Below are 19,798 nucleotides of genomic sequence, written 5' to 3'. Positions count from 1 at the left end.
AAACACCCTATAAAAATGGTAGCTCTCAGAAATTAGAGAATATCTAGAAACATAAATCAAAGTCCTTCTTTAAAGCCTCGCAAAACATTCTTTTTTCATTTTGACATGTTTTTGATTTCTTTATAATATGTATAATATGTAAGAGGTTGTATGAGTGATTGATTCAAGATTTAATATTTGTTATGAAAAAATGAAATCATTAGTTATGAGTTATCCTGTCTTTCAAAATGAAATCCTGGGGTAAATGTTAGGATAGCAACTGAATCACATCTGTTCATGTTTACTTTAGTGATATGTGCTATTTCTTCGAGAAACTCAGTGGCTGTAAATCAATTAAAGACCTCTTCTAGACTGTACTACATTCCATTCAATTCCTATAGATGGAAAGAATTGAGAGAAGGTTTGTGGCAGCAGTCACCCAACAAAAGCAATCTTCTTTTTCTGTTTTCAATTACCTTAACTGGTGATACCATTTTTTCCTCTATAGTGAAGAAGGCTGATTTTTCTGCAACTCTGTGCAAGGAGATCTGAAAATGTCAATCTGTATAATTTTAGTAGGAGACATGCTTTTATACCTGCCTCCAAAGATCATACAGATGACAAAGTTAAGTGTGATCTGTGTACAATTTCTAATAAATTTGTAATAGACTCCACATACAGAATCAAGGTTTATACTTTCAGGTGTTTGCAGAGAGACCAGTCTTACTTTCCAGCATTAAATTAACACTTCTATTTTCATTAATGTCACTACTATTTTTCTACTTTTGGTCTCAGTCAAATCTGTTAGTAAGATCTGCTTAAACTTTTCCTTCACCACAGCTTATTTTATCTTCAGGGACAGCACATGAGAGGCTGTAGCTGAGGGAGTTGCAGTGGCTGGCATGGAAGCACAGGCACCCTTATCCAGGCCTGTGATAGAGGCACAGAGCTTTGAACAGCACTGTTTGGTGCCCAGTAATGCCAATTTTGGAACTGATAGGGCTCAAAAAGACCTGGCCTTAATAATCAGGGAGCAAAGTGTGCTTTGAGGGCTGAAGCAATCTTGATGCTGGAAGTTGTTTGAAATCTTTCCATTTACTTGAATTAACTTCAAAGATGGGTGTATAGTGTACACAGCATCTAAACAAGCCATAGCTGTAACAAGGGCAATCATTTTTAGAAGTTTTTAGAAGTGCAGCTAATGAATGTTTACCTTAAAGCACATTTAAAGATGCAGGACACTGAGCACTGAAGAATCCCATGGGTTAACTGGAGGAGATTGTCAACTCTTTTCTCACAAATGTTCCTTTCCAGTCCCTGCGCGGGTGTCCATGACAATCACTCTCTAACTTTAATGTAATTTATAAATAAAACATAACTCTGTGGAAGGCAGAAACTTCTATTTATTTCTTCTGGGTTTAGCCCATCTTTCAGCAGAGACTTCAAAGCATAGACAATTTTGTCAATTCCGAGAAAGTTCTTAGCAGGATGAAAGACAAGCCTACTTTTTAGGTAGCTGCTCCAGCATATCAGCAACATCATGCTCAGAGGAGATTGCCCCAGACTCAGTTTTCCTCATCTTTCCTTTCTGTGCATTAGCATTTCTGTTGGTAGGGAACCAGTGTCATGTACAGTGTTATACATGGCACATATGGGCCAAACTAAAACTGCAAATGGTTACAATGCATTTTTACAAACATATATGGTTTTAACTTAACCCTGTGTTTATCAATACCCAGGAAAGGAGAGTTAAGTGCACGTTACCCAGTGTATAGATATCAGTACAAAGAAAATTCTTTTCTCCAAACTGCAGAGTGCTTTTTCTACTTAGAATCACCAAGAGTAACCCAAGCCCTTATTTGTGTTCATTATGGCAGTAAAATTGATTCACTAAAAAAGCTCATATAAACTGATTTTGTTTTAAGATTCGGAGCTTCCAAATGAAGCATGCACTTAGCTAATTTAAACCCCAGGTCACACACAGAACATCTAGTTTACTCTTATCAGTATCTCATGCTTGTAAAAGATAAATTAGGAAGAAAAACTTGTTTTTTAAGGGTCTGTAACTGGACCTCCAGTGTTAAACACTGTCCCATAGTTCTCCTGTTTGTTGCAGGACAAATTCTTTCTTCGTCTGTTGGTGCCAGCCCTGGTTCATGCCCAGCCATGCTCAAGTTAATTCCTACAGGTTGCAAATGGCCTCCTGGCTGATTCCAGTGGGCCTGCAGGACTTGCCTGCCTATGTCTGTGTGTCTGCACCTCCAGAGCGCATTAATGTAATGCTTACCCCATAATGGGGGGGATTAACTGGAAGTAGAAGCTGTGTGCTTGTGTTGGTAGCCCAATTGCATGTTGCTGGTCCAGTATTACAAGGGTCAGAACAAATAAGGCTCCACAGCCTGCAGACAGAGTTGTGCCTCAGGTCAGCCTGCATTTCAAGCAGAGACTGCGCCTCCTGTTGCTATGCTACTCCTGTAGAGGTGTTCCCTGTGGTCTGAAGGTAAACACTGTTGAGGATCAGTATCCTGCCTTTTGTCATGGGTACAAGTCTCTTCACTGCTTGCTGAGTTGACCTTTCAAGTTACATTCTGCCTTTTCAGTGAAGTGTGGCTCTTTTATGATCTGACATGTGAGATGTGTACACAAAGATATAGTCTTCAGAAAGTTTGGTGTCAAATTATACTGAGACAGGCAGCTGCCATGTGAAATGGAGTGCAGCTACTCTTTCAGACTCACACACGAGACCCTCAGCAGAAGTGTGGTGAGTAATTACCCTCAGCATATGCCCTGTGCCTGATTGAGCCTTTGTACGATGAATAGTGTGCAGAGCTGTTAAAAAGGCTGTAAAGCAGTACAGTTGCTGTGCAATTAATTCTGAAGCATAATGCTTGTGTTGTTACTGATAAAATGAAACCATTAGCAGTGAATAAACTGTTACTCCTTTCCTGTGTTTCTGGGTGTTGTGAGGTCAGTCAGTGTGAAGCCCTCACCTCAGTTCTTTTCAGGGTTTCTATACTTGGTGGTTTGGATCTGGCTACATTTTTAATGCCCTTCAAAAAGTATTATATAGCCCTACCTTCTCTTACATGTACTGGCAGAAATATCTTAGTTTTGTAGCTGGGATAGGCTGGTACAAGAAGACACACAGGGAGAGAGGCAGGACTCTCCCTTTGCTCTTGAAGAGCCAAAGAGGATAGCTTTCCTTGGGCACTCTTCAGGGTGAGAACCAGTTTTCCCACCCTAGAGGACCTCAGTAGTTGGGACATAGAAATACAGAGCTCCAGCTCAACTCTGGGTAGCAATGGAGAGCTGTTGTGACTTCAGTCCTAGCATGCTGTAGGAGTCTGCTGCTGACCTTCCCTTTGGGCCTTACACTCCAGGTTTCCCAAAAGGCCACCTAGAAGTACAGTGAGGAAGCCACATAGACACATACAAGTAAATTACAGTCTTCTTTCCCCCTAAATTTAAAAAAACCCTGTAGCTACCCTTGACTTTTTATGCCTTCTCACAACTGAATAATCCATGCAGTGGCCACAGAAGGAAAAGGTGGGTCTCTCTCAGAGCAGCCTCTAAAGCAGGCTGTGGTTCTGATTTATTCCTTGTGCAGAGGGCTTTCTGGATGGTAGGGACTGCAGTGGGTTGCTAGCTGGCAGCTCTCTCGTTTGTTGTTCTCATTCCTTAGCTGTGTGAGTTTGGGGTCTTTTTTTTTTAACTCCCCCTCCCATCTGGCATCTCCTAATTATTTTCTATTACTAATCACTTCTACAGGAAACAGACTGGACTGTTGAATTAAGAGCCCTATAAAAGGATAATTTTGTTATTTACAGGTTTCTTAGCTCACTTAAACTTTATAATGTGACGCTGTATATCTGGTGATAATCGCCTTGAGCCATGATTATGTCCAATCTCATAAACTGGGCAGGGTCAGGTCTGGTCATTTGTGGAACATGAGAGGCTCAAGGAGAAGCTGGGGCAGTGCAGCTGGTAGCACCTTTGGTTGTGAGCTAATATCTGAAATATCTTGCATTTTATGCCTTCTGCAGTTCTGTGTAGCCAGGTCAAACCTGTGCTAGGAGTCTGACTAACAGGGGTTTTCTCCAGTGATCTCCCTCTTTATTCAGATAAACTCCTTTCTCTCCTTACTGTTTGTTCTCTGTGTGTCTAGATGGGAGCAGGGAAAGCATTTTACATGGGTTACATGATTCCAAGTACAAATCCATGTCCTTTGGCTTCTCTACAGAGATGGAAAGGATGCAGAGCTGTGATGGTCTGATGTGTCCCCTTATCCATTAGAGAAGGCACATCTGCTCCACTAATAATTGCCCTGTCATAAGTGGTTACCAAATGCCTAAAACCCATGGTGACTGAAGTGCTTGCTTTAGAGGTAGTAGCAGAAAGAGAAGTAGTTAGGTATGCCTAAAACAAGTATTAAACTGTAAAAGAAAAAAACAACATTTTTCCTGTGGTAAATGCCACAGAAGCTGATCTGTTCTGGTCCTTGTTACTTTCTTTTTAATCTTTCACAAGAAAAAAAAATATTTTCAGCTAAAGCTTCTCATGCTTAATTTTAGTCTCTAGCTGAATGTTTTCTGACTGAACAAAGTAGGGAGAGCAGTTTTATTACCAAGCTCAACAAACTACTTGCTCCTATTATTTCAAACCTGTCACACTTGTCATCAGCAAAGACAGCAACTCTTGACAGTTTTGCAAAGACTTTCTTTGATCATTAACTTTTAGAACATTAAACTTTTCCATATTTAACCTTTCTTCTGCATGGCATCAGCAGTTAGAAACAGTGTTGCTTCTGGCATCTAGTGTTCCTACAGTCCTAATGTTTCAGTAAGTTAAGAATCACCACTCTGAAATTTCTGGTTCTCAGCTGTTGCTCTAATCTTCATCATGTTAGTATTGATATTCCTCAATTTCAACTACTATATAATTTCCAGAATAAGTAAAGGATGTTGTGTTTCTAATAGTGAGGTCATATTATAATGCACTTTGATTATATTGCTGTGTAGTGGAGATTATTATTGCATTTTCTTAGAGCTTAAACAGTTAGAAATAAGTTGCCTAAGGAACCTTAGAGCTAGTATCACAGAGTATAATATCTTCTAGGAAGCCTTAGTCATAGGTGTATGTGATTTAATAATTTTTTTCATATTTTCCAATTTGTGAATTAGATTAGTAGCATTTAGAGGAGAAAGCAGCTTTTACCCTTTTTGAGAGGGGATGGGAGGAATTCGGTGAAAATATGAAAAGACTCTGTTCCCAATTTCCATTTTGCATGTAATGGTGAAACATTTTTAAATCTCTATGCTTTATATCATGTGTCAAATAGTTTATTGGTAGAAGATTTCTGATGATTTTACATTGCTAGAGAAGTCTTGAAGCCATTTCCCAAAGTTAATATGATAGTGAATTACATTTGCATTCAGGCGTTTCTGTGAATTGGATGATGATTAGAGTAGCAGTATGTTCAATGCAAATGCACAAAAATTGCAGAAAGTATCCTGTGTTATGTTTCACAGAATTTCAAAGTGCTCAGTCTCTTAAGTGACAGCTCTCATTGCCTCCAGCTCCATCCCAATCCTTGCTAGCACTGATCACAGCTGGTGCCTGGGAGCTTCCTGTCACCTCTGCCACGCTGCAGTGTGCCTTCCTTCTCAAGGCAGGCTCCCTGCTCAGTAAGCTGAGCATGCTGAGAGCTTCCTGGACAGTTTTTTATGGAACTGATGGGTTCATTCTCCTGGGCTGTTTTTATTGTTGAAAATTCACACAGCCTCAGCGGTAGAAATCTTCTAAGCAGTGTCATTTTTAAAGTGCTAGTTGATGGTGGTAGTACAAATGAAAAATTGCCCTGCAAGGTAAGATGAAAAGCATGCTAAGAAAGAAAGAAGTAGTTGTGCTGGTTAAACATTTTGTTTATTTCAATGAGTTTAAGTTATGCGAATATACCCCAAACTTAGTATTTTAGCTTTGATGTGACCTGCACTCAAAATAAGAGCTGTTGGTCGAAGACCACACGCATCTGAAATCCCAGGTGTAGACTGGAACCTGGGACTAGTGTATTTCAACTGGAAATAGACATCAGCTAAACATTATGTTGTAAGGAACCACAGACTTGCTGGGGGGAAAGAATAAAAACCCCTTGAGTCTCTTCTTTCTAACAGAAGTTGTATGATCTGTCCACATGCCAGTGCTTCTCCCTTGAAAGGTAAATATTCTGTATAGCCAAGATTTATGATGGGGGTTACATTGCCAGCCCCATTTTGAATCATTCAAAATCATTCAATTTTCAAATCAAGTGGTTATTTAAATTTGTTTCAAAGATGCTGTGTTTGACCATTTGAGATTATGATTTCTTGAGTGCCTGTCTCAAGAATTTTTAATAGTCATAGCTTTCTGTAGGGAAATGGGATGTTTACTGCTGTTATAGGAAAAATATTCCTGACGGAAGCATTTTAAAATGTTAATTAGGAAACTTAGAGGGAATAAATAGGAAAGATGAACCATATATATAAAAGGAGAGAGAAGAAAATTGGAACACTGGTCAACAAAAGTGAAATGAGCCTTTTCCGAGAATGTGATCAGGGATTAGAAGACTTTATGGGTGGAAATAAACTGATAATTTGTTAATAATTGAAAATGTGACTTTGGAAGCAGACTAATTCTGCTGCCAATTCCACTCTGGTTTCATTCATTGCAGGTTTCAAAGCAGTCTTGATTTAAATAGATATTTATGCAAGGGAGTGGGAGTCCACATGAGACTCATTTGAAGGATGATCAGCCCATCTGATTTTTCAAGTGTGCCTAATTGCACGGTATAAAATGAACAGACCCTGACCCACTGGTGCAGCTATGCCCATGGACACACATGGGCCTACAAACCTGGTAATCAGGGTCCCTGAGGAGTGCTGGGGAGCACTGGGGGTTACCCCATTGTTTAATTTTTCTGCTGGGAGGTGGTCATAAGCAGGTTTTCATCATCGTGCATTTGGCAAGCACGTTGCATAGAGCCATTTGACATCTCTAGTATTCCTTCAGGTTAAACATTGTTTTCCCCTTGACTCATCGGTTCAAATCAAATGGTAATTCAGGAAGGATTAGAAGACTTCTGATTCTTACTCTTATTTAAGCTAAATAAGTATGATTATGGACTTGAGAGTATGATTAAGAAAGAAACTGTGACAGCACATGTACCATAGCAACATAGCTTATTCAGGAAGAAGTGGATGGATTCAAAATAGATGCTGTGCCAAAGGAGCAGGTGTGGTCTGAAATACAAAGAGTGTTTAGAAATTAATGAGCTGCAGTTTTCAATTATAACATACATTGAATTACTCTAAATTGAATTACCATGTAGAACAAAAGAAGGCTAGTATTAGATGCATTAGACTGCCAGTCAAGACTAATGTGAAATAAGTATAATACATTAGGTAAGAAAATATTGATGAGAAATAAAAAAAATTTCCATACCATTTGTCCATGTTATACCAGTAGCCATAACTCCTATTCCACAAGGAAAAAATTAAAAAATACCTAATAAATATATTAATAGAAAGACCTTGTGGATTACACTATTTTCATTATCCCTAAGTGTATACATTTTCAGTTACAAAAAGATAACAGGTTGACTACAGATTTATTTTATCTGTAAGATTCTTAAATGGATATTATAAAGAAAATGTAATATTTATTTGCTCATCAAAGGGTATGGTTAAGCTTCTCTTTTATTTTTATCTTTCCTTTTATTTGAGGAAATCCTTATGACAGTATGGGTCAGATGAGGAATAAAACCACCAGTCCCTTGTGGTTTCGAACAATTAGTCTAAATAGCTGGTTTGTTCTTACAATACTTTAATTTAGTATATCAGTAATAAAGAGCATTTGCCAAAAGAGGAGCATTCATGCAGCTGCCAATTTGCATTACATTTTAACTGCTATCACTCCTATAGGGCACATGGCATTTATAAATTATTTTTAAGGTCTTTTTGGAGTACAGTCTGCCTTGACACATCATGAATCAAGAGGCTTTTTCTGGAGTGACCCTTCACTGCAGTGAATGTCAGTGGAAGCTCAGTCACAGCAGCACAGCTCTCTGCGGACCAGTAGGGAGACACATCCCAGACAAAGGGATGGGGAGAACATGCAGTGCTCCTGCTGAAACAGGAAATGCTGACTCAATGGGAGCAAGATGGAGAAGCTGCTGAGGAACAGCAGCTTCTGTGTTGCTGACCAGGATGAGCGTTGCTCCCCTAGGCAGAGCTCCTTGTTTCATCAGCTCCTCTTCCTGAAGGCCTTGTAGCTGCAAGACCGATCTCTCTGGCTCCTCTGTGAGGACTTGTATCACTGTTTAAGCTGCATAAAGGAACTTGTAGCTATAGCTTATAAAACCCAGTGAACACCATTGTTGATTACAACATCGCACCCCTACCACGTGCCCACATACACCCCTGCAGTGGGATTTGTACTGATGGAGTGTGGAGTTACCCCTGGAATTACCTGTACATGGTGGGTCAGTTGCTGACCTTCCTGAAAGCTAAGTCATGTGATATTAGCAAAGTCCTCCAGAAGCAGATCAAAAGCAGAACTTCTTCCTGAAGGTACTGAGAAAATTTTATTTTATTCTTGCTGTGTCTAGATCCATAGTTATATACCAAAATATGTCCCTCCTTGGAAAAGAATGGGTTGTATTTGCCACTGAAAAGTTCCTTGCTTTTGTGCCACTACCCAGAAAAGTAACCATTCATTGTTTTTGCCTTGCCAGTAACTGAAAGAGAGGAGTAGTCACATGGGTGCTCTTTGCTGGTGCACAGTTTGGAATTGTCATTCCAAAGGCACGTATCAGTAACTGCCAGGAGCAAATCTACAACCTGTCAGCCTCTAGAAGCAAAATAAACCCAGATCACAATCAGCTGCAGTGACCAGTGGGTTTTAGGAGTAAAGCTACAGAAAAACTTTTCTGTTGGCTTCTCTTAAGATCTCCCTGCTTTTTTTATGAGTATGCTCTGCATGGTAAGCACACCAATGGGAACATAGAGTCTTCCCAAATAATGCCCGTTCACTTTGATTGTATTGTACAATACAGCATTGAAGGAACTCACTTTTGATGCAGTAATTTCTAGCAGCAATATCAGGCAACATTTTTTCCATAATTTAAACTTTGGATTTATTTATTTATTTATTTGTTTGTTTATTTAACAGCCTTACTTTAAGTCAAGCCAACATTCTGGCTGAATTTGTTTAATTAAATTTTCAATTAAACATTTTTTAAGACTTCTTTTAAAATTCTAGATATAAAAATGTTCATTAGCAGCTACGGAAATCATGTAAGCTTTTATCAAAAATATAAGTAGCCCTTTCTTTAGATTTTGCCATAAGTACTTCACTGGAGGGGGTGGGAAAGGTCTGATTTAATTAGAAGTCAGTCCATTTGGAAAATTTTATTATAAAAACCACAACTTTTCTCAGGAGTAAGATTTCATCATTTAACCACTACTTAAACCCAGCTCCCCTGTGGGTGACTGAAAGCAGGGTTTGCTGTTGCCTGAGGATTCCTTTCTGCCTGAGCCCTGTGGGAGCCTGAAGGTGTCCATGTGCCAGGTGAGCGTGGCTGTGTTGGAATGGCAGCAAGAGAAGTCCCTGGTGGCTGAGGCTGTGTGATGGTCCTTCCCACCCACCTTCTGAGATGTCATCTTTCAGGCTGAACCTTTCTTTTAATAGCATTCCTACCCTCTGCTCACACCATGTGAGCAGAGGCTATGCCTGGAGTTAGCATTCTACAAGTGAAGAAAATTCACTGAAAGCAGATTATCACCACTTTTATTTAAAAAGTAAAATTTTGGGCTACTCTTTTCCCTTCAGAACAATCCCATGAAAGACATGACTGGGAAAGTTATATTTAGCTTGGAACAAACTTCTACCAAGAGCAGCACTGAGGAAATTGGGCTCAGTTTCACAATCTGACTGATTAGCTTTTGAAAATCATGTACTGAGGCCATAAAATATGCTCATAAAGTGTTCATACAAGCAAGGATTTTCTGAGCATATGCATTTGGCTCAGTTAGCTGTACAGTGAAACAGAATGCTGCAAAATGTACAGTGGCTCACTGCATAGTAACCCAAGTGTCTTGTTTCTTGATACATGTACAATAGGGCATAATCTTTGATGTTTTTAAAAATTGCTTGCAAAATAACTGCTGGTTATTATTAAAATGGAGGGAAGGGATCATATTTTATATGCATTCTGAAAGAATAAAGGCATATTTAGTCATAACAACATGAAAATACCATGTGAGAATGAAAAGCCTACAGTGTACTATGCATTCTGAAGAAAACATGATTATGTGTTTGAGACTGGAGCCAGGTGCTCAGAAAACTAAACATTCCATTGTATTGGAAATGCAGGTGGGCTTCAGGATCAACAGATCAACTCTAATCTGGTTGTTCTAGGACCTGTGATCTTAACCTCACTTGAATTTTTTCTGTTTTGGTTGGGGTTTGGTTTTGGGTTTGTTTTTTTTCCTGAAGTAATTTCACTTTCTTACTCCACAAATGGGAATGCATTGATTTCCCTTTTTAGAAAGATAATTTGTACGATGTTGACTGAACTGTGTGACTGGATTAAACTTACATAATGTGTCTTTCAGAGAGTGACTAATTGGAATTTACTGCAAGTCGAAGACGACTTTTAAATCAATTCTGTGAAGGCTTAATAATCAGACTTACTGATTGGGAGATTAGTAGCAGAAAATATGCATACATTATCCAGCTAACACTGAGAGCAGGTAGTGCTCCAGAGAACAGCTGTTTCTCCTACACCCTGAAGGACTACTCCAGGGGAAAGTAAGGAAAGTGGAGTCCCAGTAGGACCCAGACTGAACCACTCCTACAGCTGAGGTTTTACAACAAATGGGAACATTTGAAATAGCACATTACAGTCTTTTATTTTTTTTTTTTCCACCCTTCAGTCCATACTTAACTTGTAGAACCTCTAAACAGATGTCATGGTTTAAAGCCTGTTGTGTTGCTAGGTTTGACTTTTTAGTGTTTAAATCACTAAAATGTACAGGACTGAGGCTGCTCTGGTTGCATGCCCTGCTGAGAAGTTGCTTCCAGTCATTCCCTTTTCAGTTCACCTCAGTCCTGTGAAATCATGTCCTGAAATTAAATTTAAGAATGACAGCCTTGCAGTTTCCTTCCTCATGCAGTCTGCACAGCATATTCCTCCCTGCACTTGCAATTGTGATTGCAAATGTTTGTCACTCACAATTGCTAAAAAAACCCCAAAAAATTAAGAGGTAGGAAAGTGGAAAGGAAATTACTTTCCTCTTCAGATTTTTACCTCTTTTTCATCCAGTATGTAGCAGACAGTATCTTCAGGCAGAGCAAGTTACAAAGATAATTTGTTGGAAAATGAAAGGCTCTGGAGAGGAGACTTTGCTGGTAGGTGGGAGTGCAGGAGCCACTGGTGGAGAGAAGGCACTGAATCAAAAGCCAGCCCAAGGTGTAAGAAGAGGGGCAGGACCTGCAGGTCACAGGCACTAGAGACAACACAGAGAGCCTGGAACAGGAGAGTGCCTTGGAGTGGACAGCTTGATAGCTTCCTGCAGCATTTGAGTTAAGCCCCAGGTCCCTGCCTTCACTGGTTTGCTCTCAGGGTGACTCATCTCTGCAGTGATTAGGGCTGCCTGAGGACAGTGGCTCGCTCTCTCTTACTTTGTTATCTCACATACTGAAAAGTTAAAGATCTGGCCCTGCCTGATGACCCAAACTGTTGTCAGGAAGGTGTGCACAACAGAAATTTCCTTCTTCAGTTTGATTTTCAAAAGGAGGGATTTGGTGTGTGTAAAGGAAAGCATTGCTTTGCAAAGCCAAGCACCCAAAGTTAGGCAATGGCAGAAGAATGAAAAATTGTGTCATCTACAAGCAGTTGTATACATTTTAATTTTTCTGTTGCTGGCTTTATGGCTTCAACTTTGTTTCAATCTCTGTTTCTGGTGTACACTACTGTAGAGCAAATAGCCCAGGCAAATGGCTGAGAGGGTAGGTGATGAGGCCAGGACGCCTTTATTTGTAAAGAGCAGAAAATGCTGTGCATTGAACAATGGGAAGCTGATTTATGTCAAACCAATAAGCAGTCTCTGTTAGAGTACCGTAACACAAAGCGGTGTTAAAATTAAAATTCACAATCGTATAACTACTTTCCAGATTATAGCACATTTTCATAATTACAACCACGAGATAGGACCTTTCCCTGTTGGGTAGTTTTGCTTACCTTTTTATTGGCATTCTTAGATTTAATTTTCCAGGATCCAGAGATCTGTTTCTACTAGCATGACTCTAAAATGCCATTGGAAATAACTCAGTTCTTCAGAATTAGGAAAAGGGAAGCTGACAATTAAGGAGTAAGTATGGCAAAAACCAGATATGTGCACTATAGTGATTAAAAGGGAAATTCAGCCTGCTTTACCTTGCTTCTTAAGTGGAATTACACAAAATAATGAGTTGATTCTGATAGTAAATTTATTGTTGAAAATCACTGCATTATTTATTTTCAACAATTACATTTTAAAAGAATTTATTTCCAATATGAAGCTTTGGTGAGGCATTTTTTCCCCTTAAAAATAAGAGAAATTTTGGGTTGCAGAGAAGAGCGTAATGAAATGTTTTTACAAATCATGACTTACTTCCTGAGCCTGTTGTCACTCAAAGTTGTTTGGAGAGGATGACTCCTCTGGGGCAGGTGTAGGTCCACCTTGTTCCATGAGGACTTAGATCTGATGTAGTTCTTGGGAATTAAACCATGAAGTGACTTTAGCAGAAGGGAAAGGAAAGGAGGCTGCTCCCCTGAGTCCATGCTATTTTCACACTTTGTGTAGATAAAGTGTCAGGTTTTTATCATCTCTTACTCGTCATCTCAGTTTTCTTGATCTTCTGTTGCCATGGAGTGTTAATGTACTTGCAAAGATGGACAGAAAAATGCCAGAGGAACATTCGCCTGCATTAGAAAGGAGTGGTTAAAAGCAAGACAAGATTGAAGTAGTCATTGGAAAAGTATTTCTAGATAGGATGGATCAAGCAGCCTCCTGCATTGAAACCAGGAACTGAGTCAGACCCCTGTATGAGCCAGTAGCACCTGACAGCATTCTCGTGTATGATCAGGAGATCAGTGTTTCAGTTCTTAGCTGTATTGCAGATTAGTGTTTAGTGCAGCACCAACCTTGATCCTTAATCTCTGCACCATGACCCTCTGCTGAAACCCAGCAGACTTTTAAAACCTGTCGGGAAGGTTATGGGTGGCCATACAAGGGAAGAGAAGAGGGGCTCCCAGTGAGCACTAATCTCAGCTGTATTGGCAGGGCTGAGCTAAACTGGAACACTGAGATCCAGCTGCAAAGCACATACCAATTCCACCCAGAAGCTTGTGACAAACTGTGCTTGTCGTCGGTTTCTGACTCAGGAGAGATAAAAATACCTCGGCTGCAGCAGGGAGAGCGGTAGCAGTGCGGCAGGCTGTGCAGGGGGAGGGAGGGAGGGAGGGCTGCGCGCCGCTCTGCACAGGCAGGGAGGGAAAGGTCCCTGGCATCTCCCCCAGCCCCACGCTGCAAAGCTTGGCTGTGCTCAGATCAAGGGTCCGTTCTTGCTGTCTCTGACAGAGACTGTTGACAAACGCTTGGAGAGCGCCAGGGGCAAGGGCAGAGTGGCCATGGCGGGCAGCGCTCAGCTGCAGGGAGCCGGGCTGCCCCGGTGGGCAGCTCCGGTGGCAATGGCACGGTCTGCCCTGCGCCTTCGGGAGCCCCTTGGCTCTGGCTCCGTGGCAGCTGAGGTCAAGGCTTCAATGGTTGTGTGGAATAGTTTGTGTGAGGGCTGGCTAGAAACAGACTGCCCTGTGGATGTTTCATCGTCAGTTGCATCCGTCCGAAGTTCAGGTTTCAGTCCAGTGGGAGACTGTGGCCATTCACCTTCTCTTAGGATCTGTAAATTTCTAAAGAGAGGCGACACCAGCAGTGCGGGGTTCAGGTCTTTGCTGGATGCACTGCAATGAACTTGGGGTGACATTTCTGTTCACATCCCTACAAGATACGAGATTGATGAGCATGTTTTCATACGAAAAGTACTGAAAACCTAATTTTAAGGGAAGAGTGGTGTCCATCAGCATTACCCGCTCCGGGCCGTACCCCTGGTGCACAGGCCACGTCAGACGGGAGGGTCGGGGAGAGCCGCTTCCCGCCGCGTCCCCGGGGCTGCTGCGAGCATCCTGCCTCCCGCGGCACCCCAGCAGCGCACGGGTGCCATTTGCTAGCGGTGCGCGGCTCACACCCCGGGCGGGCGCCGCTCCCGGGGCCCCGGGCCGTGCCGGGAGGAGCCGTGTGGGGCCGGGCCGTGCCGGGCGGGGCCGCTCCGCCCGCCGGGCCGCGGTTCCATTGGCTGCGGCCGCCCCGGGGCGGGGCCGCTCCGCTCCGCGCGGGGCCGCGCCGGGCAGCGGGCGGGCGCAGGGCGCGAGGCGTGCGCGTCCCCGCGCCCCTCGAGCCGGCCGCCGCCGATGGAGGCAGCGGGCGCGGGCTGCGCGTCCCCGCCGCCGGCTGCCGCCCGCCCCCGGCCCGCAGGCCGCCCGCCCGCAGCGCCCGGCCCCGCGCCCCGCCGAGCCCCAGCCCCGCATGGCCGCGCCGCCCGCCCCAGCAGCCTAGGCTGCGGCATGGTCCGCGCCGCCCCGGCAGCCCGAGAGTGAGCGAGCCGCCTCCGGGCAGCATGCCGGCCAGGGAGCCCTGGGCAGCGCACCGAGCCCGCGGCAGCGCCGGGCACGAGGGCCGGCAGCAGCGCGATCTGCTGCTCGCAGCCCTGGGCATGAAACTGGGCGCTCGCAAGGCGTCCGTGACGATCTGGCAACCTCTTAAACTCTTTGCTTATTCGCAGTTGACGTCGCTCGTCCGAAGAGCAACTCTGAAGGAAAATGAACACGTTCCAAAATACGAGAAGGTTCATAATTTCAAGGTAAGACGTTTTCCTGTCTAATTTATTTTTCGGGCAAAGGGACTTTAGCTCGTGTTTTAAAAGGGGTCTGGTATCGCAAGGAAATCATGGGTATGCACACTGTGACTTTCTAGGAACTTAAAAGCTGCAAGTGAAGCTCATTGCCAGTTACATCAGTGAGGCACGTTTAGAACATAGAGCAGAGGAACCGGGATTTTGTTGTTGGCTGCTTGTGTGCACGCATTTGTTTCAATGATATTTGCCGTATCTAGTTATCTCTTTTATTTAGAGCTGGTTTATACTGAAAGAGATGCTAAAGGTGAGAAAAACAGCAAAGTTTTCTTTCAACTCGAATGTAGTCCAGTTTTACTTTCAATGCAAAAAACCTCTCAGATCTATAGTTAGATTATTAAAGTGATCTTATCTCAGTTTGTCGATCGTAAATAGCTTCAGAGGTAAGAAGTGTGTTCTGCTGCATCTGGATTGAGCAGATGGTCTGCATTTCCTTTAGTTTCTGGCTTTTCTCCTGTGTCAGTGAATTGAGTGTTGAAACTAACGAGGCTTATGCCATGAGGCTGTTGGACATGCTGGCATCAGCAACTACCTTGTGTTTTAATAAAATTTACTTAGTCTTCTATGTAGCTTCTAGTTATTGTTCTAATTGCCTTGAATAACCAATGTTCTTTGGTAAGAGTGATACATGTCAGTTCAACGTATTCGTGTTTTGTGTCTGTCTGTAATAGGTGTCCAGTAGTGTAACCTTTTGGTGATCAAATACACTTGATGATAGGCAGTCTTAATTTTAAGACTGTGTCAATTGATGTTTTACTGGATTCCTGTAGATGACAGTACAAATTTCATATATATAATTTGAAGGCCAAATGTTGTCTTTAACGTAAAAAAAAAAAAACAAAAAACCAAAAAAAACAAAACAAAACCTAAAAACCTGCTTTTATTTCTTTTAAGAGAAGGGCAGATTGTTAATGTAATACAGACATCTGATGATATATGCATCCATTAAATGTCTCCTGTTTTCAGTTTTGATTTCCATCATGCATATATGTCGGAATGTGGGAATGTCCACATGCATGCACATATATTAATTTACCTATCCTCCGTCTGATTTTATTTAAACCACCTTCTGGCTTTTGAGTGCAGATAATCACCAAAAATGGAAACTTTATGTGATCAGGATGTTTTGTTTCATTTGAGTACTTCCATTAAGCACAAATTTGAAAACCGTATACAGACTGGTATGTAAGAAGTGTTTAATACGAATGCTTGGCATAACATATTTGTGCAGGCTGACAGTTCAATGCAGAGCATTTTTTCACAGGCTCCTAAGGTGTCCTAAATATCTGCAACGTCTTGCAATTTTCATTTGTTCCTTAGACTTTGAAGATAATTCTTGCAGATGCCAGCAGATCATGATTTTCCATGTACTACATTATCCATGTAGGATAATAAGTATTTAATTTTGCACATCTGTGTTCCCTAGTTGCTTTTCTTTAACAGCCTGAAACATATCTGTTTTGAAAATAATCTGATAACCTGATTTTCATTCATTCAGGTTTGTTTATTTCTTTTTCTTTCATAAACTGTTTATGGAAAGTTTCAGAGCTGTGAGTTTTCCAGTCTTTTCCAAAACCAGACTGTATGTCTGCTCCAAGGTCATAGCCATGGCACAAACTTTCCACATGGATTGTTTTCTTTATAATAGTTGTGCTGTAATTCCTTTATACATACTGTTGCCAGAAAAATATACCTTGAGAAGTAAGTCTGTTCTCAAGTCAGTGTAATGGAATTGCCTTTCACAGATAATTTTTGCTATAAAAGACTAGAAGAGAACAAGCCCTCTACAGGGTGTGCTGCAACCAACCTTGTCATGCAAGGAAAGCTTCTGGCAGTCATGAACTCTAAATGTGTCCACTCTCCCATCAGAATAAAAAGCAAAAGATAAGCTCTTAGCAAGTACAGTGTTATGGCTCTAAAATGAATGGCTATCTTTAGCTTGTGTGTTTCTCTCCTTTATAATTTCTTTGCATCTGTCAGTTTTTTTCCTCGCATGTATACATGTCACCATTTAAAATGTCTGCATGAGTCTCCTAGGTTGCCTGCCAAGCAGCAAATCTGCCACCCATGTGGAGGGGTAGGAAATGTCAGGCCCAGAGACTTCAACCTAGACTTTTGATACAAACCAAGAAAAAACAACTGAGAAATTAAATAAATTTATCCAGTTCAGCTAATCAGCAGTGACTGCTGTCCCCAGAGGCTCCACAGCAAACAGGAGTGTGTCTGCTGCTTCGTAGCTCTGCAGATGATCTGCTTTTTGTGCTGCAGGCACAAGGCACCAGATAGGGACCCCTAACCCTCTCCCAGCAGCTCTTTGATCAGTCACACCACTGCTCACAGAAATGAAGGGGTCTCAGAAATCCTTTTACACTGGAAGCGCTGTGGCACCCTAGCAGAGAGGGGAGAAATGGAGACCCACACATGCACAGCAAGCAGTGGTGTTTTCCGGGGAAGGGAAGGTGACAGCTGCAGCCACTCCAGAGGCAGCCTGGGCTTAGCAAACACCCCAGGGAGCTGACCACGGGCTGAGGGACCTCAGTTCTCCCTGCAGCTCCTGCCCTGTGGGTGGGTATCTGGGGACTCAGTACAGTTTGAGCACTCAGACCCTGCACAGAGCTCAGGCAGAGGAACACGGTGGCAGAGGAGCAGTGCAGTGAATCCTCATTGCAGGAGTGCAGTGCCTAGGGGAGGGGGGAGCACGAAAGCTGCTTTTAAATCATCAAGAGGTCCCCTGAATAAATCCATTAACCTATGTTTTGCTCCAAGGGTTGTTTGAAAGAAGAATGTAAAGACAGTTTTACTAGGAGTGCTGACATGGCAGGGTTTTTGAGAGGATTTAATCTTACTTAAATCTCCTGGAATGTGAGTTGTCTCCTGCCTGAAGGGAACAGGCTGGGTAGCCAGGGTGACAGGGAGCTCTGCAAGCAGAGCAGGTCGGTAATGATCTCCAGCTCTGTAATATTCTCCTGGCTGGGAAAGGCTGGTCTCTCATGAGCACATCTCAAATGCAAATACAGAGTGCCTGAATTCTCTTAAATTAATCTCCATAAGTAAAGAAAGGGATGATTATTTATAAATGTCAGTTCTGACTGAGTTTTAAATGCATGTCCTGCAGGATGAAAGCTAGATGTGAAAAGTATTCTCCTTTTAAGCATATTTTTGCATTTTCCAATTTATATAAAAAATTAATATTTCTGTGTTCTTCTCTATAAATCTAAAATACCCATTTTCTAATAATTCAAATATATCAGATTAAAGAGGCTTACATTGATAGGGCATTTTATTTAGCTCTAATTGAATAATGGAATTTGACATGAGTGTGACTTGATTGGGTCTATCTTTTTGCATATTTGGACTACTTTTGATTTCCTTCTGTTTACTGTGCTTTTCTGAAATCCAGCACACTGAATGAGGTCTCTTGCACAATGAATCATTAGACCAAATGAGGACAGTCACTTCACCATCTTCAAAATTTCAGCCCCACCTTTTCTCACAGAAAGGCTTTAAAAGCTTTTTCTTTTTTTCAATTCACTAACCATTATGGGCAATAAATCTCCCCACAGCCTGTGGTACAAATGTATCAATATGGACAGGGGGTGTGTGTGTGATGGATATCAAGCTCATTCTTCCACCCAGTGTAGATGAACAAGAGCACCTTCTATTTGGGTGCTCTGGGAGACCTGTGCTCTTGGAAGTGCTGACAAGGAGCATAGCTTAAGCCAGTGGTGTTATTTTTTTACAAAAAGAACTTAATCATAGGGGAAAGTTTTGTAACAGAAGAGTTTACAAAGTTCTGTAACTTCATAGAAGCAAACAGAATAGATTCATACCTAATCATTCCCCTGGATCCTACCAATAAGAATGCTTTTTACTGTCCCTTACAATTCTCATAGTTGCTTTTATTGTCCCCAAAAGGCAATAACTGTGACAGCTTGTAAATTAAAATAAAATTTCTTACCCAGCTGATATTTAATCTGTTGAACTGGTTTAAGGATAGGAAGCAGCCGGGCGCTTCTGGGCAGGCAGATGAAGGAGGTTAAGGCAATAGAGGAACTGCAGATCTGAAGGGAAAAGGGGCAAGGTGCCATGTGGATGGAAAATGAGAGGAGTACCAGGGGAAGCTCTGGCTTCAAAGGTGTGAAGTGGGCTCTAGCCCAAAAGATTTAGACAGCCAGGTAATCCAAGCTGGGCTTAGGGTTTTTCTGCATCTTCTCTCTCTGGGGAGGCAGTTTTTTAGGGTAATGAACACACAGGATTCCCCTCGCTCAGTCCTCTGCACTTTCCCACTTTTCCTCTCCTCGTCTCTCCATTTCTGCTTTTGGTGATGAAAAGGTGCATCTAATGAGGTACCTTCTGCCCTGGGTCCACCCTCTCTGACATGGAATATCTTCTGCATCTCCTCCCCACCTGGTGCTGTGCTTTGGGCACTGACCTCACTCCTTTGCCTGCTGTTTGTGTTTGCATGGGGCTGGGGAAAGAGATAAAACTGTGCTTGAAAAATGTTCTTGATAAGGAGGGCAGTTGTGGAAAAGGAGCTGGGATTTATGGGATGATAGCTTGAAAGGAAGGTAAAAATCTGAGATTAACAGCAAGAAATTTCCTGGACTATGAAATTTGTTACTCAGTGCAATAAGCTCCTCATCACTTGGCAAATTTAAAATAAGCCTGGACAAAACACCTTAAAGGTCTTCACTCCCCTTCAGCTTTGTGACTCATAGGCCCTGGGGAAGTTTTAGCTCCCTTGGCTGGTTACAGGTATTCCTTCAGACATCTC

The 19,798-nt window shown here is 42.1% G+C and overlaps 1 protein-coding gene and 1 long non-coding RNA gene across 5 annotated transcripts in view; one reads left to right on the top strand and one right to left on the bottom strand.

Annotated features, from left to right (window-relative positions):
* Window positions 1–19,798, top strand: part of CHN1 (chimerin 1) — a 100,355-nt gene that overhangs the window by 57,339 nt on the left and 23,218 nt on the right. For all 4 annotated transcript variants that reach the window (XM_063162171.1, XM_063162169.1, XM_063162170.1 and 1 more), the window contains one exon: window positions 14,896–14,973. In XM_063162171.1, coding sequence (XP_063018241.1) covers window positions 14,896–14,973 — 78 coding nt within the window. The remainder of the gene's footprint in view (window positions 1–14,895; window positions 14,974–19,798) is intronic.
* LOC134421356 (uncharacterized) lies at window positions 12,487–14,250 on the bottom strand. The gene is made up of 2 exons (XR_010028582.1): window positions 14,144–14,250; window positions 12,487–14,054 (listed from the first exon to the last, which is right to left on the bottom strand). It is a non-coding gene; the product is annotated as an uncharacterized LOC134421356 (long non-coding RNA).

Source organism: Melospiza melodia, chromosome 8 (assembly GCF_035770615.1).
Source record: "Melospiza melodia melodia isolate bMelMel2 chromosome 8, bMelMel2.pri, whole genome shotgun sequence".
NCBI lineage: Eukaryota > Metazoa > Chordata > Aves > Passeriformes > Passerellidae > Melospiza > Melospiza melodia.
The sequence above is the reverse complement of the archived record's forward strand: the minus strand, read 5'-3'. Positions and strand labels throughout refer to the sequence as shown.